Genomic DNA, 24,301 nt, shown 5'->3' on the forward strand with positions numbered 1-24,301 from the left:
ACCCCCAAGAGAGATTCCTTTGGCATAACGTTGCTCAGGACCGTTGTAGGACTTTTGTCTTCGATCGACAGCATTTCCTGTCATTCGGACCGAAGAGAAATATGCCCGGACCTGGGATCGCATTTGAAATATGCGCTAATTGAATGTGAAAACCAAATGCAAGACCGGAGGACGCACCAGCAAATCGGAATCGAAGCAGATCAGAAGGCCTACGGAGGAGGAAAGAAAGCGAAATCGACGAGCAATGCATTTTACGTTGTTCGGTTTCTAATTAAAATACCAAAAAAGAGCCGGTCGAACCGAACTAAGCTCCAGCGTCGGCTCCAGCGGATCATCAAGGCCCAATGTGGAGGAGGGGGAGGAAGAGCAGGAGCAGGAGCGGATACCCCAACGTGCGTAAATTTCGTCAGCGGGTTAAACTCGGCTCGAAACAAAACGAAATGGCCAAGTTCTCTGTGGCTACATACATATATGAGTGTGTGTTGTTAATGAAGCAGAAAATGCCAGGAATTTTCGCTTGATTGTGCGCGGCCTCTTGTTCTCTTATATTCGTAAAAGCACTGGAAAAAACAAAGTTATTTTTGATATTAAGAGGCTTAAATTAAGTTTAAAGATTCGTTTGAGAATATATATATCTCAAAGGAAAAATAACAGTATCTATGAGATTCTTAAATGAGCGACTCGAACCAAATACACCATGTTTATCTACAAATTGTACTTCAATTTATTTAAATATTATTTTTCAAATTTCTTAGTTAAATTAAATGAATATATATTCTCTGAGTGCATGGCGGTCCAAGTGTTTTATTTAGTTATTGAACAGTGCTAACCCAGGCCTGAGTCTTTGGGTAGCCGCCCTTTTCCGAGCGAAACTTTAGCGGCATTTTTGGCGCTTTTTTCTGCATTATTTTCTTGTTTTTTATTTTTTTCCTTTAGCAGCCAACCTCTACGCTGATGTTTCGGTAGTTGTTGCTGTTTTTTTAATTAACGCGCGATACGTTTTCGACTTTGAAGGGCCAAGGAGCGCACATGATGGGCATATAACTCATTGGAATTATGGTGGATGAAGACGGGGAAGCCGAAGCTGGAGCTGGAGCCAAAGCAGAAGCAGAGGCCGGTCCTCGAGCTCAAAAGTGGCCACGGCGAGAACAGAATGTACATAAACTTTATCCGTCTATAATCTAAATATGTTTCCCTGTTGCCGTTGCTCTTTGCGGCGCGCTGTCGTGGCTGTTGCAACAATTTGCAGCAAATTGAAAGCCAATTACGTTGTTTGCAGCATGCCAAGGCAGAGCGAGAGCCGCGGATCGGATCGGCCCGGATCGGAGTCGGACCAGAGTAGAGGTCTCTGGGCAGGCAGACAGGCGAAATTGCGGGGCACACACAGAGCACAGAGGCCTCTCTGGTAGACGACATAAATATCAAATACAGGTCCATAAATTTGAAACCAATTAGCCAACTTAAATTGATAATAGTCGTAGCTGCTTCGAGGGTCGGCTCCTAGCATTTGCCTACCATTGGCTGGAGGAGGAGGATCTCCGCTAATGGCAGTGCCATTTGATGACATACGTCGCTCGTGTTGAGCCGGCAATTTTGCGACCGACAATTGCTAGCTGGCCATATATGTAAGGAGCTACCAGGAGCAGCAGGAGCAGGAGCAGGAGCAACAGACGCGTCTCAAATGTCCCATGTCGTGCCTGTCGTGTCGTTCTAATCACAATTGCTGCCGGCTGCCCCTGCTGCTGCGCCTTTTTATGGCGCTTTTATGCAAAACAACTTAATTTCAAATCCCCAATCCGAGTCCAGTCCCAATCCCAATCCCAATCCCGGCAACAACAATGCGCCGCGTAAAATATGCACTCGCAGTCGCAGCGGCGGCCGCGAAACGAAAGACTCAGGCAGCGAACTCGTACAAATGTTCCGTCCGACGACGAGAGCTGTTATAGAAAATTATCTGAAACTGATTTGATATATATTCAAATAGGCGCTGTGCGACACATGTTGAGGCTGTTACATGCAAAGTTTGCCGTATTTGCTGCACGCAGCAGCAGCAGCACCAGCGAGGAGCCTTCGCCTGGTAGCTAGTCTTGTGTCGTTGTTATTTGTATGAAATGCTATGGATAACATCGCTAGCAGTAAACGTTTAGTTTGTGTTTTAATTAAAATATTTTCCTGCCACCGGCGGACACTGGTGGAGGAAGATTGCCGTTTGAGAAACACGCTGCAACTGGCGACTGGATCAAGATCCAGAGCCACATCCGTGTCGTGGCCGACAAGTGGCATTTATAAGCAACATTATAAACTAATTTAGGCGGGGAGTTGGATTGGCTAATAGACCTGGGAATTGTCAGAGAGAAAGTCTAAGGCTAAAGCAGCATGGAAAACAAGGTACGTTTAATATAAAATCAAAAAGAACATTAGTAATATATTTTCATTTGTTTATTTTTTAATCAATAAAAAGGAAAAGCAGGGGAAACCACCTACGTTTGAAATTAAATTTAAAAAGAACCTCAGTAATATATTTTCCTTAGTGTATTCTTTTCCAGTAAAAAAGAAATCACAATTTAAATGATAAATTTGATTAGAATGCCAAGCCATTAGGAGCTAATCCTCCTAACCATTTAAGCCCCCTTAGCAGCCATTAATTGATTAGCTCAGCCCCCTAAAAGCCATCTCCGAAGAGGGAGAAGGAAGAGCCAAAATCACCGAGGAATCACGCTTTATAAATGTCAGGAGGCGACATTAATGTAGCGCATTTATCTAATTAGACAAGCGTTTTGAGCTTCCACGCCAAATAAATTAATCAGCTAATTGATGAGCATAAATTTCGGGCATGCAAATGAGATGGCTCCGGCTCCGAGCCCAGCTTATTGATGGCCAAACCAAATTAAATCGGGCAAATGAGTGCGGAGTCGGGGCCACCCACCGGGCCGCCGGCAAAGCCGAAGACCAGGAGGAGAAAGCTGGGCCAGGTGCAGGCCAGGTTACAACTCAATTAATAACAATTTCTCAGAACAATAAGCCGGGCGAGGTAAGAGTGTGTGTGCAATCCTTTTTGGCCAACATTTGATTATCTCACGGCCAGAGTTTGCTGCTTCTGCTGGCCTTAGCCATCGTCGTTGCTGTTGTTGGCCGTTGGTGTTTTTTCTCTCGCTATCGGTGCTGCCATCGGGGCGGTCGGCGTTGCGGAATTAGCCGCTCTGGGCCTGAACTCTGGCGGGAGCAGCACGAGGTCGTGGCCAAATTGCCAGGCCATGCTTGCTGGCTTTTTTTTTTTTTTTTTTGCTTTTTGCCTTTTGTTTTAATTGAAACCCGTACGAAATGGAAAATGGGAAATGGAAAATGGACTTACAACTTGCCAGTTCAGTAAATTAGCCACACGGTTAAAAATATTTTATATAAATAGTACTTTACAATTAAAATATAATATTATATTTGGAATATTAAAAACTAACAAAGAACAAGAAAGGAAACTAACTTCGGCAAGCCGAAATTGGAATACCTTTGCAGGTTGCCATAGGATCATGCCATTGAATCAAAAATCAATCATAACTTGGCGAAAAACCCATAAATTTCAATTTGGAAAGCCTTTCCTTCTTAGTTTTTAATAGGTTAACAAATCTGTATACTACATTTAAAAATTTTTAATAATTAAAATTTTTGGTAATTTTTAAAATTTTAATGATGTAACCCCTTATCAAATTTTGAAAAAAAATTATAAAATTTATTTTTCTTCCCAAAGTAGCTAGAAAGATTCGCTTGTTAATGCTGATCAAGAATATATATGGTTTATGGGGTTGGAAATGGCTCCATCAGTGTTCTGCTTTGCAAAGACCAGAAAACGAAGCCTTGCGTCTTAGGAAAATGTTTCTATTTTGTTAAAAACTTAATAACTCTCATTTCTCGCAGTGCATTCAGACTATTTCTAATTTTTGGAACCCAGTGCATTGCAGGGCAGTTGGAAAATTTATGGCGGTGTCGAAAATAGCGCCAGCAACTACTCGGCAAAGGCAAAGACGAAGACGATGCGAGCTCCAAGATGTTGATAGCTATAGCTTTTCGCCGGCTGAAGATACTTTCTAATGCTGCTGCAGACAGCAGATGAGGATGAGGATGTGGATGAGGATGCATTGCCCACGAAAGTCATAAGCGCAAGCGAGGCAATTAAGTTCGAGCGACAAGTTGCGCCGCTGGAAGCCAGGAAACTCTGGCCAGGCGACCGACCGGTGATCTGGGATCGCTTCGCTGCTGCAGCTGTAGCTGGAGCTGTTACATGTTTATGGCTCGAAACGGATCGCACGTAATGGGATTTGCGCTGAGCGACAGCGATAGCCTGTGACTGCAACGGGCCTAGCCGCAGATTCAGGCTGGCTTCGGCCTCGACTCCACCGCCTCCAGCGCCTCAATAAAGCCGATCGCATTACCAATTAGGCGTGCACACTCGGCTAAACAGCCGCCTCCTTCTGGCAAGTGGAAATTGAATTAGTTGTCGCTGCATATGCGTGACTAGCTGCTGCCCCGGAGGAGCTCCAAGCTAGGATTTGGGATGCACGGTGAGAAAAATGGTATTAAGAGTAAGAGTGTTATAAAAAATTCAAAGAAACTAAAATATTAACATTGTTTAAATTGCTTTTAAACAGAAAAATAAACATCATTTCTATCTACTCAGATACTTCTTTGTTTTAAATATATGTGAATGTATTTTCTATCTCAAAGACAAGCCACATTTTTTTTCCGTGTATTATCAAAGCCTTTAGCTAGCTGCAGAGCCTCAGGCTGGTTTCGCTTTTGGCTCTCGGGCTTGGGTGTCGCCGTTCGTTTGTGTAAACACTTTTTACACTTTGCCACATTCCTGGGCCGCGCGCATAAATCAGCCCAGTGCTCGCCTGTCAATCTGCAAAGCTGCGCCATCGATAGCATCGTCGTAGCCTGGTCTTTGCGGAGTCGAGGCTTTTAGCAAGTGCCCCAAACAGCTGGCTGGGTGTGCGCCTTCTAGTTGTGACTACATTTGCGATTTATGGCATAGAAACTGAGGATCCTGTTTTGCCTTAATACGGTCGCCGCTCTAAATTGAGCCTAGTTTGCTTATTTTTATAGAATTACTTATTAAGAAACACTATTAATTAATAAAACTGATAATAACCCATTAAACAAACGAAATCTAACAAAAGTAAAAGTTAAACTCAACGAAAACAAACCTCAGGCGTTAATTAATCTACAGATTCTCCATGACTTGCCCAGGTAGCACTGCCAGCTCTGCGAAAACCAGATGCGCTCATTGATCAGGTGCGAATGCAGGATCCCCAAGGCGGACACCACATGGAACTTCTGCCCCCTTCTGCTGCAGCGATGCGTGAGCACATTGGTGACGACCCACTGTCAGGAAAGACGTGACGATTACCAGAAGCGAAAGGAAATGGTTTGAGTTTCTCGATACTTACGGCTACATTGTGTTGGCGCTGCAATCTCCTCATGCTGTCATGGAGTTCCAGGAGCAACTCGAAGCGCTGGGCGCCATCCTCAAGCATGCGCAGTGAAAATGCCAGAGAGTCGATCACAATCAACTTTATCTGCCAGGAAAGAGAAGAAATTATTGCTTTACAAGAGAAAGAGCAACAAGTACTGCAAATAATTACATCTGGATGATCTCGCAGGTGCCGGTGGCAACTCAAGACGCTGGCCATTAGCTGAGCTGCGTTGGGACACCTCACATGGTGGACCCTTTTAAGCATTCTAGAGGCCTCAAAGCCGGGTGCTCTGCGTTTATACCTTTTTTCCAGGTCTTTAGCTAAGCCTGTGAGTAAATAATGAAATTTCACAAAGTTAGCTTGAGGCAAAACTCACCTAATAATCGCTCTGGATGAAAGTCCTGTCGGGTGTCTATAAATAAGGCGCTGCCTTCCAGTCCCCCGACACTTTTGGGTATTTGCACATTCAGGCATAGTTGTAAGCTGTTAATAATTAATAATTTAATCAGTAAAGCCTTCGTAGAGGATAGAAATCTTACCAAAGCTGAGTTTTTCCAGTGCCCGAGGTTCCTATTAGCTCTGTTATTTGCCCCAGGCTAATTCCCCCTCCGAGGTGAGTGTCAAGGCCTTTGTGTCCTGTCAGTATCTTGTTGGTCGACCTTTGGGCAATATCCCAGCAGGAATTGTTGAACAAATTCATGGTTTTTGATGTCGATGGGCTTGCCATAATTTCAGCTTAAAACATGCCGCGAAAACCAAAACAAAACAAATAACATATGCTTAGAGTGCCCAGTCGTCGAAATATACCGTTTTTGTGCTTATCAAATTATCCAAGTTCTCAACCATTCTAGTATATTTGTCAGGATACTTTATCAACACTGGTTAGAATCATCTGGTTTTGTTTACAATCCTCTTGCACTTGGCTTCGACTTGGACTTTATTGGACTTTATCACCCAAAATGGTAGATTTCAAGCACGTCTACCGCCAGTACGAACTGATAACATGCATAAACATGCTGGAGCCCTGGGAGCGTAAGCTGATCAGTGAGTATTGCACCAAAATGCCCCGAGGCAGCAGTAATCTCACATTATCAACTCGTCCCCTAGATGGATTCTTCCTGGTCATGCTGACCCTGGTGATATTCTCCAGCTTTATGTATCTGCCAAACTATCTGGAGACCCTGGTGCACTTTGTGACGCCGCCCCAGTGGCACAGCTCCACGGAGAATGTGGCCCAGAAGATGGCCCGAAGCTGAGCTTCCACAGCACATATGTATGTATGTACTCCCCCAGGAGGCAGGAAAGACAACTATGATTTAAAGTTAGCAATATAATAATGTGATTTACTTCGACTGGTCCAAGATCTGTAAATATTTAACCGTGCCAACAAAGATTCGCTTGACCCAACTCACGATGGTTTTTCTGTAACGGATGCACAAAACGATAGCCTCCACAATACGCAGGGCGGAGGTGTTGAAAAACAGGCCCACCAGGCCGCCCAGGGAAACTGCAAAGTGAGAGGTTTATCTATAGGAAAGGCTTAGGGTTCTTGTAGCTCACTCAGAAAATCCAGGATGGTCTTGGTTACCCGGCGAACGTAACGCTGGGTTGGCAGCTCCACCAGAGCCACGCGGATCTTGGAGACGTCATCCGTGGCCTCGTCATCTCTGTATAGAAATAAGATTTAAAATAGAACAGTTTAGACAGAAACCACCTACTCATCCGGCGAGTTGTAGATTATGTTGTACTCCGGCTCCTCGCAGGAGCTCATGCACTCGCAGGACTTGCGCTCCGTCATGATCTTGTCCCGTATGCGCGTGAGACAGATGAGGCCGCGGTAGTCGCAGGCCGGCAGGGAATTCTGACCGGGCAGGGCCATAAAGTGGCTGGTGCAATTGCAGTTGGCCAGCTGCAGCAGGACGGTGCACTCCACCACACAGCCGGAGTAGCTGTAGAATTCGTAGATGCCCAGCCGCTCCGCCACATGCTCGTGGCCGTACCGGCACCGTCGCTGCTCCAGGCTCAAATCGAGGACGCTCTCGTCATTGTGCACCTCGATAACGTTAAGGATAAGCTCCTTGTAGTGGCCCAGCAGCACCGTCTCCCGGATCATGCCCTCGGACAGCTGGTAGGGCACATCGATGGGTGCATGTACGTACAACTGAATGTCTGCAGCTGCATGAAAATTCAGGTGTCCTGGCCCCGTCATCCGGTTGTTAGTGAACTGCACCTGGGCCACCTTGCGGGCCTGGTGCGAATTGAAGGAGTAACACAGCCCGTACTCCGTGGGCACCGGCAGGAACTCGTCGCAGCAGTCGAACAGCTCGTTGAGGTAGGTGCAGTTCACCAGCAACTGATGGCACTTGGTGCGAAACTGGCGATAAGGGTGAATCAATTGTGTATTCCCAGCCAAAGTCCAGAATACTTACTCCCTCCACAAGGATGGTAAAGTTGGCAGGACATCGAAGCCTGGCGCAGTCCTCGCAGCTGCTGCAAACGCCGCGGTAGAAGACAATTTCCGAGATGAAGTCATCGATGTGGATATCGTGCTCCACGCCGAAATGCGAGTCACTAAGGTCCCAGATCCTTTCGGCATTGTATATCTCGCAGACGGTGATGGCCGGAAAGGTGGAGTTCCAGTTCAAGCTGATCAGTATTTAATTATTCATTTTAATTTTATAATTTGTAATTGGGTTTTTTGGGAACTTACTAAATGGTGTCCAAATTGAAGGAGACCGAGGAGGACACATAGCTGTGCAGCAGGGACATGGAGACACTGCCGAAGAAGGGCAGCGAATGGTAAAATGTCACCAAATAGAGAATCCTAGATGAAAGTAATAGTTTTTTACAGAGTTAAGGTAATTAATATGTGTATAACTAAGAAAGTAAACTTTATTTATGGAAGATTAACTAGCGTACTTTATATAAAATTAAAAAAGGAAGGAAGTAGGATCTAGCAAACTGACTAACTCACCCCTTTAAAACCAATCCTTGTACGCGGCTAAAGTTCATTGTTAACCATCCAGCAGAAACATTCCAACTGTTCGCTCATGTTCAGCTGAGGTATATCCTTTCTGTTATCCTTTCTGGTATCCATTTTAGCCACAACTAAAAGCTACCTTCGATAGCCATCTTAGCCATTGTTCTTGGCGTGTGGCCCACATTAAGTAAAATAGCCCGATTTGGTTTCCTTTTTAGTTCAATGCTAAACCCCATATTAAACAGACGTGCCTAGTGATTATTTATTATTATATAAATTGTCGTCATTCTAAGCACCATAAATCACATGCAGACATTTCAAGTTCATAGGTCAGTACTACATTAATACACAATAAAAAAAAAACAATAATCTGGGAATACCCTGAAACGTAATAAAAAGATTTCGCATGGAAATTAAATGTTATCTCTCTGTTAAATCTGGTTCTGGTCTTATGTACTCATATTCTGGACAATAAATACAGCTACTAACCGCAAATTATGGCATGCCAATGGCATTACTTTAGCCACCGGTGAGTCAGAGCCATGGAATACATATAATGCCCATGTATATCGATCAGGTAATAACAATATGGGATTCATCTGAGAAAGCATGCTTGCAGTGCCTGATTTCTTCCAGCAAAGAGATGTGGGTTCAAATATCTGAGCACGTGCTTGGATGACTCACTTGAGACTCTAACTAAGCTTCAGACTTAATCCATTGATTTATGACTCGATTGTAAGGAACTACAAATAATTAAGGTTGTTGTTTCTAGCCCAAATAGGGTTCCCCTGGTTGCCTTTAAATCTACAGCAATACAGGGATCTTTCTTATGAGTCAGTTTACGCTTTAATATTTTAACTAGAACTTATTAAAATTGTTGGAAAAAGAGCTTAATCACAAAGATTTACTCATCTAAGAAGCTAAAGCAAATAATAAATAATAATAAACTAATTCTAAATCGATTAATCTTATTGAAACAAATAATCAAAATTAGCTTTGATTATAATCAATAATTATTGATTTCCAGGCAGAGAGAAATCGTATATAATATTAAATATATATATAAATATAACTTCCTTATTCATCACCTAAGAGCACTCTAAATTTCAGTAATCCCCACCACACCACAGACCAAACTTCACTTTAGTTAATGCTGCTTACATCTGATATATTAAAATAATTTACAAAATATTAAAATAATTTAAAGAACTTAGAAAACCGCTAGGAGTAACTATGGCAATGGTTCTTAGGACTATAAACATAAATAGTGTGTCGTCTACGTTTACTCCGATCCGAACTACTGCACGACCTGAGTGATCCAGGGCAGCATGTTGATGACATTGGCAAAGACTCCCGGCTGATGCTCGTTCCGGCCGCACCACTGACCCCCAAAGGAGACCACGCCGTACTGGACGAAGCGGTAATTCCCCTGGAAGATGTGCTTGATGAACAGCGGACTTCCGGAGTCACCCGGACAGGTGTGCTTGAGGTCTTCGCCGGTGGCGCAGATGTGATTATCGTTCACCTCGCCCTTGTTGTAGAACTGGCGGCACGAGTCCAGGCTCTGGCGTGTCACGATGGCCTTCTGGAGCGTGTTGGAGGGCTCCTGCTTTTCCGTCTTGCCCCAGCCGGCGATGTAGAAGTCCTGGTTGAATTTCAGCTCCTGCGAGCTTTGGGTGATGGGCAGACACACCGGCTGAATGTGGCTCTTGTGTGTGACCTGCTGCTTCAGTTGAATGACGGCCAAGTCATAGCTAATCTGGCCATGCACGTAGTTGGGATGAACGTGGACCCTTTGCACCTCGTACTCCTCGGAGGGCGGCAGGCAAGTCCTCTTATAGCCCCCCAAAATGGTGCAGTCCTCGTCCTTGCTCAGATCATGCTCGCCCAAGCGCACAGCCAGTCTACAAAGTGCAGACAATAACCAAACTAAGTAATCAGATATTCAGGGAATCCATGAAGGTATATACTTACACATCCGGCTGGTGGATGATGCAATGGGCGGCGGTCAAGACGTGGCGATCGCTGATCAGGCTGCCGCCGCAAAAGAAAGGACGCTGATCATCGCTCCTGTACTTGAGCAGCGCCATCCAGGGAAACTCGCCCAGTCTGGCCTCTATACCTCCACTAAGCTTCGGGTTGCCCTTATTGCCACAGTCTGTGAAGGAGTTCAGGTACTGGAGACCCTGTCTGCTGTAGCTGTTTATATCGCCGCTAGTCGCCCGCACCACCTTGGGCTGTGTCGTCAGGGTGTTGCTGGCCTGGGGAGTGGCTTCATTGCGGCAACAAATTTGAAAGTCCTGAAGAAAAGGGTTGGATATTAAATAAGAATTATTTCCTTTACAAATACGCCTAAACAGGGATCTACTTACATTATTATTCCCAGTGCACCTCATCTGTCGCAGCTGGTTGCCAATCTGCCGGGGGATATTACGTCCGTAGACATCATACAGCTTCCGAACGAAGGGGCACTCACTGGGTGCGACGCACTGACCCGCTCCGCCCGCCGTCGTGAAGCAGCTCTCTGTAATTAAGTTGGTTCATAAAGCTACCGCTTCCTGATTTTAATTGCTATGTAAACTTACGACTGAGAACCGCCTCCAACATGACGAAACTTAGGATCGTCGTAATCAACAGATTTGATTGAGAACCCATCCTGTCAGATCTGTGATTTATGGTCTTCCTGTTGTCGTCTCAAGTCACCGGCTGCCGATGCTGTGCTATAGTTGCTGGTTGCTAGTGGAGATCACGTTTCTGATCCGAGATTTCAAAACTCAACGCGCTTGCTCAGCCGTGCTCTCAACGTCTCAACTTGGAATGAGCCGCAGGTCGTCGTGTGCCGGGCTTTTGTAGCTCGGATTCGCGTGCTCTCGGGGGAAGCGCCAATCCACACGGCATTAATGATACATCGGCGAGCGTAATCCCAGATCGGAGCAACAGGTTTTGGTAAGACAGCTCGCGTGCGGGGGTCAGAGCCGGAGATATGGTGCTAGATATTGGGTATATTTGCTACCATATGTACATCTATCTGTGTTGAGAGTGCGCCGTCTACGTAGTAATACTTGCTAGGGGGGGGGGGGGGGGGTACATTATTCTTGGGAATGTGTAGATTAATATTGTTGTTATTTAAGCTTGAGTTTCTTAAAGACTTTTAAACGATTACATTTAATAATTATTCATAATAGTTTTAAAGGTTTAAAAAGCTGAAAGAGTGCCAAAATCTTCTTTTTAGCTGGCAATTTACCTTTAAATCAGTAAATTAAATGAGATAAGCTTATTTGTATGTTTTTAACAACATTTCTAAAAACAAAAATTTGAACTTAAATTTAAAATCAAAACAAGTCCTAATTATTTCAAGAACAAACCTAAAACTGATAAGAATTCAGAGCTTCCTGATTTTCAGAGTCTATTTTTGAGTAATCATAAAGAGCACAAATAAAATATGGTTATTGTCATTTTTATTATATTCATTAATCAGGGCACGCGCTCACAGAAACATAATAAATTAAAATCTTGCTCGAATAAATCTGATGAACGCCAGAGACTCTCTCTGCCTAAACAAAGTATTCACAGAAAACACTCTCCCTTAAACATCATAGAACATTATAAAGATATTGTAAAATTCGTATAAAAAATACAGTTAAGCCTATTTAGAATAAAGACAAATTCCAGCACCCAACATGTCAGTGACATTCTCCCAGTTACTTTGCGATGTTGGGCGCCCATGTCCCAACTTCCAGCGCCTGATCGAATATGTGGAGCCAGGCGAAGAAAAATACAAGGTAGCAGCTGGTGATAGCCTTCTGAGGGGGCCAGATCCATGTAGGAGGACCTGGCCCTTCTCCGCCTCCACCATCAGGTGGAATCCCCGAACAAGCAGACTGAGGATTAACCCTTACACTCTACGCAATCCACGTTTACCAAACTACCCCCAAAGCGAATCCTCCAAGAAGAATGAAGCTGGAGCCCAGCAGCGGAAGCAGGAGGAGCCAAAGGATCTCCAGGCTAAGCCAATTGTCAAGATCAAGCCCAATTCCAGCAAGACGAACCCTTCTGTCATCGTCCCTCAGTTCGATGTGGAGATCAGAGCTCTGATGACGCAGTACGCTGTGTCAGGCAGCAAGATGAACAGGAAGCTGCAGCAGCTCAGTCTTGGTCCGCAAAATCTATAAAAGGGCTTCAGCTCAATTTAGGAGAAACACTTTTGTAGAAAATAATATATAAATTTGTGTTTCTACAAAAGATCGATACGTTTCAGAATTTGCACCTGGGAAAAGTCAAGGCCCACCCACAGATAAACGGTTTTGGATCTGGGAGCGTGGGAAAGGCGATTAATTCCAGGAAACCCCCTGAAGCGAGCGAATCGATCGATTAGCTTCCAAAGATTCTTTACACAACAAGTCTCTCTCTCTCTCCATCTGATTAACACAAAAAGTTTCTCTATTACTTTTCTCTTACTGTGAGTCTCTCTCGTTTGCAATTCTCCTCGTCCAAGTAGTGCCTTGTCCGGGAACTGGCACGCGTCCCCCGAGCAGGTGGGGGCTGAACACCCATTAGAATCGGTACTTTTTCTCGCAATTAATTCGTATTATTAATTCCAACATCTCAAGTTCCCCATTCCCCTGGCAGGCGGCGGCAACGGCAACCTGAGCGCCAGATTGAAACCCGTTCTTTAAGATATGTGTAACATGGAATTTCCATCGGTTGAAATTCCCAGCATCGAAATGTGCGATGCGTGCCAACAAAAACCCCCCAAAAATTGCGGTTTTTTTTTGCCAAGTTTAGAACGCCCGTCACGCCCTGTAGGGATAGGTCGCGAAATCACTTTGTGAGATTGGCCTTGTGATTAATAAATAATCTCAATTACAAGACCCTCGAAGCATAAGCCTCACTCTGGCTAAGCTTATCTCCCAGTGCTTAAGGAGAGCTAATAATGCGATTGTATTCAGTAATATCTCAATTGTTTTCGTACGTCACATTGCGCAATAATTCTGATAGTTAATATTCATAGTTGTTAGACGAAAGCCATTGAATAATAATTCAACACGAGTACTATGTTTACTTATGATTCATTCCAAAGGAAACGTCAGTGCAAGGCAGTATTGACGACGAGCACGGAAAATTGACGGAAAACGAGAATGAAAACTGAATAAGTCTCTGTATTTAATGTAATATATCATAGCCTAATAATAGAGACATTAATAATTTAATATACCATAGCCTAATAATAGAGATATTTATAACTGCAGTAATGGGACTTAGTTTTTCATATAAATTAGGTAAAAGGATCTGTTCCATGGATGTCAAGGAAATTATTGTGGGTTTCATAAATCTGAAATTCGTATAATTTAAAAAATATTGTATTTTAGTAATCTTAAAAAAATTAAACAGCCAAAGGTTCCTTTTCTTCTTTCATTTTCTTGATTTACAAAACAACTCCCCATAAAAAACAGCAAATAATTTCACACATATGCATATCATTTTTTTTTTTGGGTTTGACTAATCACTAAGTCGCACTATAACAATAATCATGACTCCTCCTCCTCCTCTCAGAGGCCATTGCTGGCCATGGTGTCCGTGATCCACTGGACAAACTCTCCCACATTTGTGTACAGGCCCGGCAGACTGATCTGGCCGCAGGTGACCACGCCCTGGCTAACGATGCCGAACTCCACCATTCGTGGGGCAAACTGTCCCAGGTAGGGGACCGGCGCTTGCAGCGGACCCCCGGAGTCGCCCTTGCATGAATCCTGAAGATCGCCACCGCCCACACAGAGCTGGGAGGGAGGAACGTTCCGACGATAGGCCTGGGAGCAGGCAGTACGCGGCTGTAGGGGCACATTCGCCTGAAGGAGCACATCCGAGGTGGAGCCGTTCTCCGTGGTGCCCCAGCCGGTCACAAAGTAGGTATTGATCTCCTCCGCCTTCTGTTTCAGCTCGTCGGTGACGGGCAGGCAAATGGGACTGATGTGCTCTGATTAAAATGCATATAACATTAGTTATAGTCAGGGGCTTCCATCTCCAATGGCTTACTCTGGAAAGTAACACTTTGATTCAGACGCAGGAGGGCAATGTCGTTCAGGTAGTGCCGGGTATCGTACTGCTCATGGATCAGATGCTTCTCAATGCCCACATCCACCACCGGAGGGGCACACTTGGGCTTGCGTCCCTGATTGCGGCAGTCCTTTTCCGTGGAGATCCGGTGCTCACCCAGGCGGATTTCGTAGCTAAAAGTAATTAGGGGGAGTGGTTAGGAGAACTAGCTCCACTTGAACTAGATACTATCCGTTGATTTTGGAACTTACAGCTCATCCTCGAGTCCCGACACGCAATGGGCAGCAGTTAGAATGTATCCTGGAATTTACAATAGTTATAATACTCAAATTGAAACTTTTATTCCAATAAAGGAAAACTTACTCTCCGAGATTAGGGCCCCGCCACAAAGGAACTGCGACTCCCCAAAACGGTTGTAGCGGAGCAGGGCCATCCAGGGTCTGGAGGAGAGCTTAACCTCGTATCCATTGGAAACACGATGGCTGACGAAGTTGCCGCAGTCAAAGTTCTCGGCTTTAAACAGGCTCATCACCTTGGAATTGTGCTGGATCTGGGAGGAGGCACAGCAGAAATGTCGCTGCCGGAAAACAAGGAATAAATACAATTATTATTAGTTTAATTGGGATAATTATTATAGATCACTCAATAATAACTGGTATAACTGTTATTTGTAATACATTCCTATACGCAAAATATAAAAATAATATACATTAAAACAGGAAAGGAAACTTCTCTAAGCCAAACTTGGTTGTTTGTCAAAGGATCATGGACATCAAATCAAAAATCGATCATAACTAAACCAAAAATCCATCAAATTTAATTCGGAGAGCTTTTGTATGCTAGAAAGATTCGCCTGTTGATGTTGATCAAGAATATATAGGATTTATAGGGTCGGAAATGGCTCTTTCACTGCTTTGTAAGCTTCTGACTAAAATTATAATATAAATCACTAGCTTATTGTCAACTGTTGGAATATCATTCCAACAAAAAAGAATTTTAAAACCATCTTGTATTATATTGAGACAAAAACTTGAAATACCTTTACCTAATGAAAACCCTTGTAATTAGTTAAGACAAAAAACTGAAGACTTATACCTAGTTCACACCTGAAAAAGAAATGAACCTGCGATGGAAACACAACATAATTTTAACTTTTAGTATTAAGTCTTACAAAATACTAAATTGTACAACCCACTAACGCATAAGAATATGCGGTCACTTGAAAAGCGAGCTTTTTCCGCCGGCAATTAAAACCGGCCCTTTTTATGCCTATACCTTTGACCGACGTACATGTGTTTCTCTTGATCTCGGCATATTTTAACCTGCAAGCTGAATTCTACAATAAAGGCCAACCGCGCCTTTATACATGGTCCTTCGACGTCGACAGAACTGGACATCTTTCTGGAGAGTTTTTTTGTGCTGGCCCGAGCGCAAAAGAAGTGGACATCTCTTTTGGATTTTTTCTTTGCTGCCCCCAGAGCGTGTGAAAAAAGGTAATCCTCGTGGCTGACCCTACAGACACGTTAAACTCAACCACTTTTAAGCTCTCTTTTGCACAAATAAACGGAAACCCACACTTACATACATACACATCCAGTGCGTTATCTCGGAAATCATTTTTTAAACTTTTTTTGCACAATAAATGCCCACACATACATACATACATACTCAGTGCAATTCTTATTATATTGGTTTTCTCGAATAAATGCAGACCCATACATACATACATACCCCAGTGAAAGTGCTGTGCAAATAACTACATACATACATACATCTCAATAAGAACCGTGGTTTTCTTGCGCGAAAAAACCGCACGCACGTGCATATGTACATACATAAACCGCAGCTAGTGCGAGTGCATACATACTTTTACACATACTTATGTACGTCAGTCCGCTTATCACTAAATTTTTGCACGTCTACATACACACATAAATCGAAGTTAGTGCGAGTGCATACATACTTTACGCATGTACATCGGTCCGCTTATATACTACTTTTTTTGACACGTCTACATACACACATAAATCGAAGTTAATGCGAGTGCATACATACTTTACGCATGTACATCGGTCCGCTTATATACTACTTTTTTTGACACGTCTACATACACACATAAATCGAAGTTAATGCGAGTGCATACATACTTTACGCATGTACATCGGTCCGCTTATATACTACTTTTTATTCACCTTTACATACACAAGGAGACATAACCCTACTTTGTCTTTTCTTTGGCTTATATGCACCCCATTTATTCACCTTTACATACACAAGGAGACATAACCCTACTTTGTCTTTTCTTTGGCTTATATGCACCCCATTTATTCACCTTTACACACATAAGGAGACATAACCCTACTTTGTTTTTTCTTTGGCTTATATGCACCCCATTTATTCACCTTTACATACACAAGGAGACATAACCCTACTTTGTCTTTTCTTTGGCTTATATGCACCCCATTTATTCACCTTTACATACACAAGGAGACATAACCCTACTTTGTCTTTTCTTTGGCTTATATGCACCCCATTTATTCACTTTTACACACATAAGGCGACATAACCCTACTTTGTCCGCTAGGAGCTAAAATCAACCCGTTTTTATAAATACACTCCAGATCACTGATATCATTTGTTGTATCCCATTCGATTTTTGCCTGATTTTTCACAATGTCTGCCCAACGACGTTTTGATTTCTCTACAAGCCGAGTGCTGCAGTTTTGTGCTAAATCTCCCACCTTCACAATAGACACCAGAGAATCCCTCGTTACTGAGAGATTACGTCGTTTGGACACTCTTTTTGCTGAAGCAGATCAAGATTTTCGAAGCTTGATGGTATCCACTGACGAGGAGATGTCTGCTGACAGTGAAGAGCAAATCAGTTTGACCTTTTCTACATGCGAAGACGAGTTTTATAGAGTCAAAACTCTGTTACAAGATCTATGTCGTGGAATCCAAGGAGAAGCTCAATTTAATTTAAGTGGGGACCCAAACTCGTCAGCCCTTGCTAACACATCGATGAATTCATGCCATATTAAGGTACCTCCCTGCGACACCGAACTTTTTAGTGGTTGCTACGAAGATTGGCCCGCCTTTAGGGACATGTTTACTGCTGTATATAGCAATCACCCCAAGCTCACAGCTGCTCAAAAATTGTATCACTTAAGAAGTAAAACCCGAGGAGAAGCTGGCACTATCGTCAAACAGTTTCTACTGTGCGATGAGAATTTCGCTCCCGCGTGGGACGCCTTGTCCAAGCGTTTCGAAAACAAACGTTTGCTAGTAGACACGCAGTTGAAAAGGCTCTTTTCCATGGATAAGGTTTATAAGGAAGATGACGAGGGGATCAAGAGCATTCTGTCCACAGTGACACACTGTCTTTCAGTGCTAAAGGCTCAAACAGTTCAAACTGAAAACTGGGACCCGTTGCTGGTTCATCTATGCTCATCAAAATTACCTGATCAGACGCTCTCCCTTTGGGAACAATCTCTCGACTCCCGTAAGGATTTGCCGACTTGGCAGCAAATGAATGATTTTCTAGTGATTCGAGTAGAGGTACTAGAACGTCTTTCTTCCATTAAGCCTGTGAAATCCTTTCACCAACCACCCCTCAAGTCATCCAGCAAAACTAATGCAGTAGCACACACCACGATGGCATCAGACCCATGTAAACATTGTAAGGAATCACATCACCTACGACAATGCAGTCAATTTAGAAAACTTAGCCCGAACGATCGTTTCCAATTTGCGAAGTCGGCTAATCTTTGTATTAACTGTCTCTCATATAATCACACTGCAAAGGAATGTAAAAGTGGGAAAAGTTGCAATACTTGCCACAAAAACCACCATTCCTTATTGCATTTTCCTCCGAGACCAAGACAAAACCCAGAATTAGCTCAACCATCCAATGTTGTAGCACATCATTCCATCTATCGTGGTGTTCTGGGAGACATTATCATCCCAGCCGTGATTCTCCAGCCATAGGGATTGAAGCAGTAGCTTTGCTTGAATTATTATTGGCGTTAGCCTATGTTGTAGCACATCATTCCACTCAAAATCGAAATGTTATTCTCCCAACGGCATTAGTCCGGGTGCTTCATAGAGGAGAACTCTTCTGCCTCCGAGCCCTGATCGATCAAGGATCCCAGCGCACCTTTATCACAGAAAAGTCACAACGCAGACTTAAGCTGCGCGCTCTTAAACACTACACAAGCATCTCCGGAATGGGAGGCAAACTTGTTAACTCGTCCTCTAAGATATGCCATCTGGTACTCACAGACAACCTCAGAACTAAAGAAATTTCAGTAGATGCGATTGTACTCGAGAAGCTCACAAATCTGATCCCGGCAATAAGTACTCCCAGACCCGCAGATAGCTGTCTCATTAATCTCGACTTAGCTGACCCGAATTTCTCAACCGCTGCTGAGATTGATCTCATAATTGGAAGTGATATTGCCCCTAAAATCTTTCTAGAGGGCATTCGAACTCCTCTCTCTCAAAACCTACTCGCTCAGTGCACCATATTCGGATGGATCATAAGTGGCTCTTTAAGCGAGGCTACCATATCCAACGTTTGCACATTTTCCACTTGCGTAAAGGATAATTCCGACAACCTCGGCAATCTTCTTCAAAAATTTTGGGAAGTGGAAGAGATATCCGTCCCAAAACAAACTTCTCACTCGGACCAAATTTGCGAAAAATTATTCGCCGAGACGACCCAACGACTGCCTGATGGACGCTATATGGTCCGTCTCCCTTTTAAATCCGAGTTTCCCACCTCACAACACTTGGGCTGCTCTAGAGTCATTGCTAGATCTCAATGTCATCGCATGCAAACCACTCTATCCAAAAATGAGTCTCTTAAGTCGCAATATAATAAAGTACTGTCAGAATACATTACTCTTGGTCACATGTCAGAGACCCAGCCCTTCGAAATTGTACGGAACAATCAATATTTTTCATACTACTTGCCACACCATGGAGTAGTAAAACCCTCTAGCACGACAACAAAGCTGAGAGTCGTATTTAACGCATCCAGATCCACATCTTCGGGCAGATCGCTTAACGATGTTTTACACAAAGGCCCTACTCTACAGGCCGATTTACTTGGAATCCTTCTCAATTGGCGATTGTACAAGTATGTGTTCAACGGGGACATTGAGAAGATGTACCGCCAAATTCTTATACACCCCGACGATAGACCCTTTCAACGCATTATTTTCCAACCAGAGGGCAGTGGTCCTTTGAAAGATTTCGAGCTCAACACCGTCACTTTTGGAGTTAATTGTGCCCCATATCTGGCTATCAGAACCCTTCAACAGTTAGCCAAAGACTGTGAACACGAGTTTCCATTAGCCTCAAAAATTTTACTCTCCGAAACATATGTGGATGACATCCTTTCCGGCGACCATACACTCGATGGTGCCAAGAAAGCCCAATCTGAAATTCGAATGGCATTGCAATCCGCGGGTTTTCTGCTCAAGAAAAATACCGCAAATCACGACGCGTTGCTCAGTGAAATCCCTCGAGATCACTTATTCAATGACAATTTTATCAAAGTCTCCGACTCTAGCGTTACCCACACATTGGGCATTAAGTGGAATGCCAATGATGATTGTTTCTCATACGACATAAACCCGCCTAATTCAGCCACTCAGATATCTAAACGTAGCATTTTATCCTACGCTTCGACGTTGTTCGACCCGGCAGGCTGGCTAACGCCAATAATAATTCAAGCAAAGCTACTGCTTCAATCCCTATGGCTGGAGAATCACGGCTGGGATGATAATGTCTCCCAGAACACTATCGATAGATGGAATGCCTTCATCCAAAATCTTCGAGAACTAACCCACATACACATCCCTCGCTGGATCCATTACAACCCAGATCTGGATGTACAACTACACGGTTTCTGTGATGCATCCGAAAAGGCGTACTGTGCTACAATATACATACGAACTGTATACCCCTCGGGAGTTATTCAATCCCATTTACTTCTGGCAAAGAGTAAAGTAGCCCCCTTAAAAACCCTAAGCTTACCACGCCTCGAACTATGTGGCGCAGAACTGCTCGCTAAATTAGCAAAACACGCTCTCCACGAGACACGTCTTGAAAAACTGAGTCCTCTGTTATGGTGTGACTCTGAAATAGTTCTTGCCTGGTTAGAAAAACCTCCTCATACGTGGAAAACATATGTCGCAAACCGCACAGCAAGCATTCACGCAGAAAGTCCCAATGCGACCTGGAGTCATGTCAGGTCAAAGGACAACCCTGCAGATCTGGGAACGCGAGGATGCTCAACAAATGAGCTAAAAGAATCCACACTTTGGTGGAATGGTCCACAATGGCTATCCTTACCAAAGGAAAAATGGCCAATCTCATGCAAACCAGAATGTTCTCCCCCAGAATCGCGAGTCCTAGTTCATTGTACTCAGTCGGACGACGAGGATCAATGTCTAAAATTCACCTCGTACTCTCGAGCCCTAAGAGCCACAGCTCGCATTTTAAGTTGGCACCCACGACATAAACGCACTGCTGTCAACATGAATGCACTTACTAAACTAGCTAAAACTCGACTTGTTATCGCAGCTCAGAAAATGCATTACCCAGAGGAATACACTCGATTATTAAAAAACAAGGTAATTTCCTCCAAAAGCTCGCTCAGCCCCCTTAACCCATTTATTGACAACGATGGCCAAATTCGCATCAACAGCCGCCTAGTCAATTCAAATCTGCCATATAACGAGAGCCACCCAGTGCTCTTACCTCCAAACTCTGCACTATGCACTCTATTCATAAAATTTGTACACCAAATCTTACTCCACGCAGAAAACAGACTCATGCTCCGATGCATTCGTCAAGAATTCTATATTCCTCGCTTGACAAACAAAGTCAAAAACTGCATCCGAAGATGTATTACCTGCACCCGATTTAAGCAGAGAACTTCGAATCAGATAATGGCAGCCCTCCCTTCTGATCGAGTCACATTCACTCCGGCATTCACAATTACTGGTGTTGATTTTGCAGGACCTTTTGACTTAAAAACGTCAGCGATTCGATCAAGCCACATTCTCAAGGGTTACGTAGCGGTTTTCGTATGCTTTTCCACCAAAGCCGTTCATCTGGAATCGGTGTCTGAACTGTCCACAAAGGCTTTTCTTGCGACTTTCGAGCGCTTTGTAAGTCGCAGGGGACTTCCCAACAAGATGGTCTCCGATAATGGGAAGAATTTCCTTGGAGCCAGCCGAGAACTCACGAAGACATGGGAAACCTTTCTCAAAAATGCCAACGAACACATAACTGCAATTTTTAGTAGCCGCTCGTTCGAATGGCAATTCATACCTCCTCACTCTCCACACATGGGTGGTCTTTGGGAAGCGGCTGTAAAATCATTTAAAAAACACTTTAAGCGCGTAGCAGGATCCCACGCCTTTACTTTCGAAGAGTTTTCTACTTTACTCGCAAAAATAGAAGCGGTTCTCAACTCTAGACCGCTGTCAACTCTAAAATCAGATGCTGAACAACTACTCCCTTTAACCCCAGGTCATTTTATCCGAGGAGCCCCCCTAATTGTGTTTCCCGACAATCCGGGCGAGAACCTCGGCCTACATAATCGCTGGCAGAAACTCAAAATAATGCATCAAGAACTGAGTAGACGTTGGAGGGATGAATATCTCTCAGAACTGCACCGTCGTTATAAATGGAAGTACCCTTCTCGAAACTTAGATCTCGACGACATCGTCATTATTAAGGATGATGCCTGCCCACCAACAGAGTGGCGTCTAGGGAGAGTTATCAAGGTTCATCCGGGACCCGATAATCAAATTCGCGTCGTAGATTTACAAACCCGCACGGGTGAAATAACTCGTCCGGTCGTCAAACTTATCGTCCTCGAAACTAAACCCGATTCCTCCCAGTAATCACACACACACATAACACAACTCCCAACACCACTGCTAACATATCATATCGTTTCTCTATCAGTCGCTTATAATGTTTTTTCTCACCAGATGGGACATCAATGCAAAATGTGCCGCCAAAAGCACCCGTTGCGTTTCTGCGAAAAGTTTCTAAAACTTGACTTTATCGCTAAACGACGAGCTGTAAGACGTTTGCACTATTGCGTCAACTGCTTGGCATCCTCTCACACACTCCAACAGTGCCGATCCAAAGACATCTGCCATGTGTGCGGAGAACTGCACCACACGATCCTGCATGGACCAGCCGAGGAGACAAAGGGAAAGGAGTCAGCCAAGCGCACCAGGCCTGACCAGCAGCACACCAAGGAGCGAGAAAGCCGCAATCGACAGCAAAGCAGTGGAAAACGGAGTTACCATCGCAGTCCCAGCAACAAGCCTTCGCCGTTGGGCCAACTGAAGGAAGCCATTCGCTGCCTAACGAAACTGCAGTCCATTATCGCCAATTGATTGCCACCTGGCAAGGCGGGCAGCATGTTGGAATATCATTCCAACAAAAAAGAATTTTAAAACCATCTTGTATTATATTGAGACAAAAACTTGAAATACCTTTACCTAATGAAAACCCTTGTAATTAGTTAAGACAAAAAACTGAAGACTTATACCTAGTTCACACCTGAAAAAGAAATGAACCTGCGATGGAAACACAACATAATTTTAACTTTTAGTATTAAGTCTTACAAAATACTAAATTGTACAACCCACTAACGCATAAGAATATGCGGTCACTTGAAAAGCGAGCTTTTTCCGCCGGCAATTAAAACCGGCCCTTTTTATGCCTATACCTTTGACCGACGTACATGTGTTTCTCTTGATCTCGGCATATTTTAACCTGCAAGCTGAATTCTACAATAAAGGCCAACCGCGCCTTTATACTGAAAGGCTGAAAAGTCAATAATCTTTGAACTGCATTATGGAATGCGAATGCTTTCTATATGTAAATATCACCAGCTTGCAAATTAAACTCGTTGTTTGTTATAGAAAATATATTATTGAAAAAACAAGGCCAATAGTATTGCAATAAAAGCTTTGCAATTTAAATATACATTTTTGTACCCCAAAGGTATCATTTGAGAAGGAACGTCGGAAGGACATTTTCAAAATTTGTATAATTAATTAACAAGTTTTGCAATTTAAATATATATTTTTTGAAACTAAAAGTTCACTTTCAAGGAAGGACATTTTAACATTTTAATTCAATTTAATTTAAAATATTTCAAATAATTTATGAACTTTTCACTCACCACCCCATTGAACTCCCCGCAGGTTGCCTTCTGCAAATAGCTGGCATACTCGGGCGGCACCTTCTGCCCGGCCTTCTGGCTCTCCAGGAGCCGCTCCTCGATGTTCCGGCAGGAGGAGAAGGGCATGCAGCGGCCCTGGTCGCCATCGGGTGTGCTGCACTCGTCGGCGTAGGCTGACCCATGTAATTGGATACCAATATTAGCATTGCATAGACCCGCGGACTTGCGTTCCGAGAACTCCTCTAACCTGCTCGAGCGGCCTGCACTCCCAGCGAGAGGAGGGCGATGCCAATGGCGACAACAAGGCGGCAGCCGCTTATCATAGCTGCTGTGCTGAGCTGGGACCTGATCCGAGAGACGTTGAAACCTGTACTGATCTTGACTGACAACAGACGCTGACGATGACGCTCCAAGCTCGACTGGGAGATGGCGCGACGAGCAATCGGGTTTTAAGTGTATTTCCTCACCTCCCCCGGAACTCGGATTGTGAGAGCGAAATCGAGATTAAATCAAAGCTGAGCCGTCTCAGGCCTTTTAATTTGTATAGAGAGCGAACCATAATATATAACAATTTAT

At 43.8% G+C, this 24,301-nt stretch overlaps 5 protein-coding genes and 1 long non-coding RNA gene across 7 annotated transcripts; 2 read left to right on the forward strand and 4 right to left on the reverse strand.

Moving 5' to 3' along the window:
• Window positions 1-473: 473 nt before the first annotated feature.
• On the reverse strand, window positions 474-6,229 carry spn-D (spindle D). 2 transcript variants are annotated; one of them, XM_070286729.1, is made up of 6 exons: window positions 6,008-6,229; window positions 5,845-5,951; window positions 5,637-5,794; window positions 5,442-5,570; window positions 5,199-5,376; window positions 474-560 (listed from the first exon to the last, which is right to left on the reverse strand). In XM_070286729.1, exons 1-5 carry the CDS (start codon window positions 6,193-6,195, stop codon window positions 5,200-5,202), a joined length of 759 nt encoding a protein of 252 aa, XP_070142830.1. In that variant the 5' UTR covers window positions 6,196-6,229; the 3' UTR covers window positions 474-560; window position 5,199. The 2 variants fall into 2 exon arrangements, with proteins under 2 accessions (XP_070142830.1, XP_017036812.1); XM_017181323.2 differs by lacking the exon at window positions 474-560 and having other exon boundaries at window positions 4,727-5,376.
• A 125-nt stretch (window positions 6,230-6,354) lies between these two features.
• Window positions 6,355-6,875, forward strand: LOC108084928 (serine palmitoyltransferase small subunit A). The gene is made up of 2 exons (XM_017181325.3): window positions 6,355-6,512; window positions 6,576-6,875. The coding sequence occupies exons 1-2, from the start codon at window positions 6,428-6,430 to the stop codon at window positions 6,722-6,724; spliced, it is 234 nt and encodes a 77-aa protein (XP_017036814.1). The 5' UTR covers window positions 6,355-6,427; the 3' UTR covers window positions 6,725-6,875.
• Window positions 6,812-8,480, reverse strand: ppk31 (pickpocket 31). Its single transcript, XM_017181294.2, has 6 exons — window positions 8,443-8,480; window positions 8,179-8,292; window positions 7,898-8,114; window positions 7,187-7,842; window positions 7,029-7,135; window positions 6,812-6,975 (listed from the first exon to the last, which is right to left on the reverse strand). Exons 1-6 carry the CDS (start codon window positions 8,478-8,480, stop codon window positions 6,812-6,814), a joined length of 1,296 nt encoding a protein of 431 aa, XP_017036783.1.
• Window positions 8,481-9,596: 1,116 nt separating this feature from the next.
• On the reverse strand, window positions 9,597-11,330 carry LOC108084916 (serine protease grass). The gene is made up of 4 exons (XM_017181313.3): window positions 11,034-11,330; window positions 10,821-10,972; window positions 10,423-10,748; window positions 9,597-10,352 (listed from the first exon to the last, which is right to left on the reverse strand). The coding sequence occupies exons 1-4, from the start codon at window positions 11,101-11,103 to the stop codon at window positions 9,746-9,748; spliced, it is 1,155 nt and encodes a 384-aa protein (XP_017036802.1). The 5' UTR covers window positions 11,104-11,330; the 3' UTR covers window positions 9,597-9,745.
• A 2,516-nt stretch (window positions 11,331-13,846) lies between these two features.
• Window positions 13,847-24,160, reverse strand: grass (Gram-positive Specific Serine protease). Its single transcript, XM_017181346.3, has 6 exons — window positions 23,973-24,160; window positions 23,726-23,898; window positions 14,866-15,079; window positions 14,754-14,802; window positions 14,482-14,675; window positions 13,847-14,422 (listed from the first exon to the last, which is right to left on the reverse strand). Exons 1-6 carry the CDS (start codon window positions 24,046-24,048, stop codon window positions 13,998-14,000), a joined length of 1,131 nt encoding a protein of 376 aa, XP_017036835.1. The 5' UTR covers window positions 24,049-24,160; the 3' UTR covers window positions 13,847-13,997.
• Window positions 15,474-23,861, forward strand: LOC121503256 (uncharacterized). Its single transcript, XR_011445173.1, has 3 exons — window positions 15,474-15,995; window positions 22,515-23,418; window positions 23,748-23,861. It is a non-coding gene; the product is annotated as an uncharacterized lncRNA (long non-coding RNA).
• Window positions 24,161-24,301: the final 141 nt, after the last annotated feature.

Source organism: Drosophila kikkawai, chromosome 3R (genome assembly GCF_030179895.1).
Source record: "Drosophila kikkawai strain 14028-0561.14 chromosome 3R, DkikHiC1v2, whole genome shotgun sequence".
Lineage (NCBI taxonomy): Eukaryota > Metazoa > Arthropoda > Insecta > Diptera > Drosophilidae > Drosophila > Drosophila kikkawai.

Bases quoted from the DNA above. Each gene is read 5' to 3' on its own strand.
- spn-D (XM_070286729.1), bottom strand. From the start codon at position 6,195: ATGGCAAGCCCATCGACATCAAAAACCATGAATTTGTTCAACAATTCC. The intron at 5,952-6,007 runs GTAAGATTTCTA...AATTATTAACAG, and splicing joins ACTGGAAAAACTCAGCTTTG to CTTACAACTATGCCTGAATG. The intron at 5,571-5,636 runs GTAATTATTTGC...CTTTCCTGGCAG, and splicing joins ACCTGCGAGATCATCCAGAT to ATAAAGTTGATTGTGATCGA.
- LOC108084928 (XM_017181325.3), top strand. From the start codon at position 6,428: ATGGTAGATTTCAAGCACGTCTACCGCCAGTACGAACTGATAACATGC. The intron at 6,513-6,575 runs GTGAGTATTGCA...CTCGTCCCCTAG, and splicing joins CTGGGAGCGTAAGCTGATCA to ATGGATTCTTCCTGGTCATG.
- ppk31 (XM_017181294.2), bottom strand. From the start codon at position 8,480: ATGAACTTTAGCCGCGTACAAGGATTGGTTTTAAAGGG. The intron at 7,843-7,897 runs GTAAGTATTCTG...CCTTATCGCCAG, and splicing joins TTACCATCCTTGTGGAGGGA to TTTCGCACCAAGTGCCATCA. The intron at 7,136-7,186 runs GTAGGTGGTTTC...ATTTCTATACAG, and splicing joins ATCTACAACTCGCCGGATGA to AGATGACGAGGCCACGGATG.
- LOC108084916 (XM_017181313.3), bottom strand. From the start codon at position 11,103: ATGGGTTCTCAATCAAATCTGTTGATTACGACGATCCTAAGTTTCGTC. The intron at 10,749-10,820 runs GTAAGTAGATCC...CCTTTTCTTCAG, and splicing joins GGTGCACTGGGAATAATAAT to GACTTTCAAATTTGTTGCCG. The intron at 10,353-10,422 runs GTAAGTATATAC...TGCACTTTGTAG, and splicing joins ATCATCCACCAGCCGGATGT to ACTGGCTGTGCGCTTGGGCG.
- grass (XM_017181346.3), bottom strand. From the start codon at position 24,048: ATGATAAGCGGCTGCCGCCTTGTTGTCGCCATTGGCATCGCCCTCCTC. The intron at 14,803-14,865 runs GTAAGTTTTCCT...TGTAAATTCCAG, and splicing joins CGGGGCCCTAATCTCGGAGA to GATACATTCTAACTGCTGCC. The intron at 14,676-14,753 runs GTAAGTTCCAAA...AATTACTTTTAG, and splicing joins TCGGGACTCGAGGATGAGCT to CTACGAAATCCGCCTGGGTG.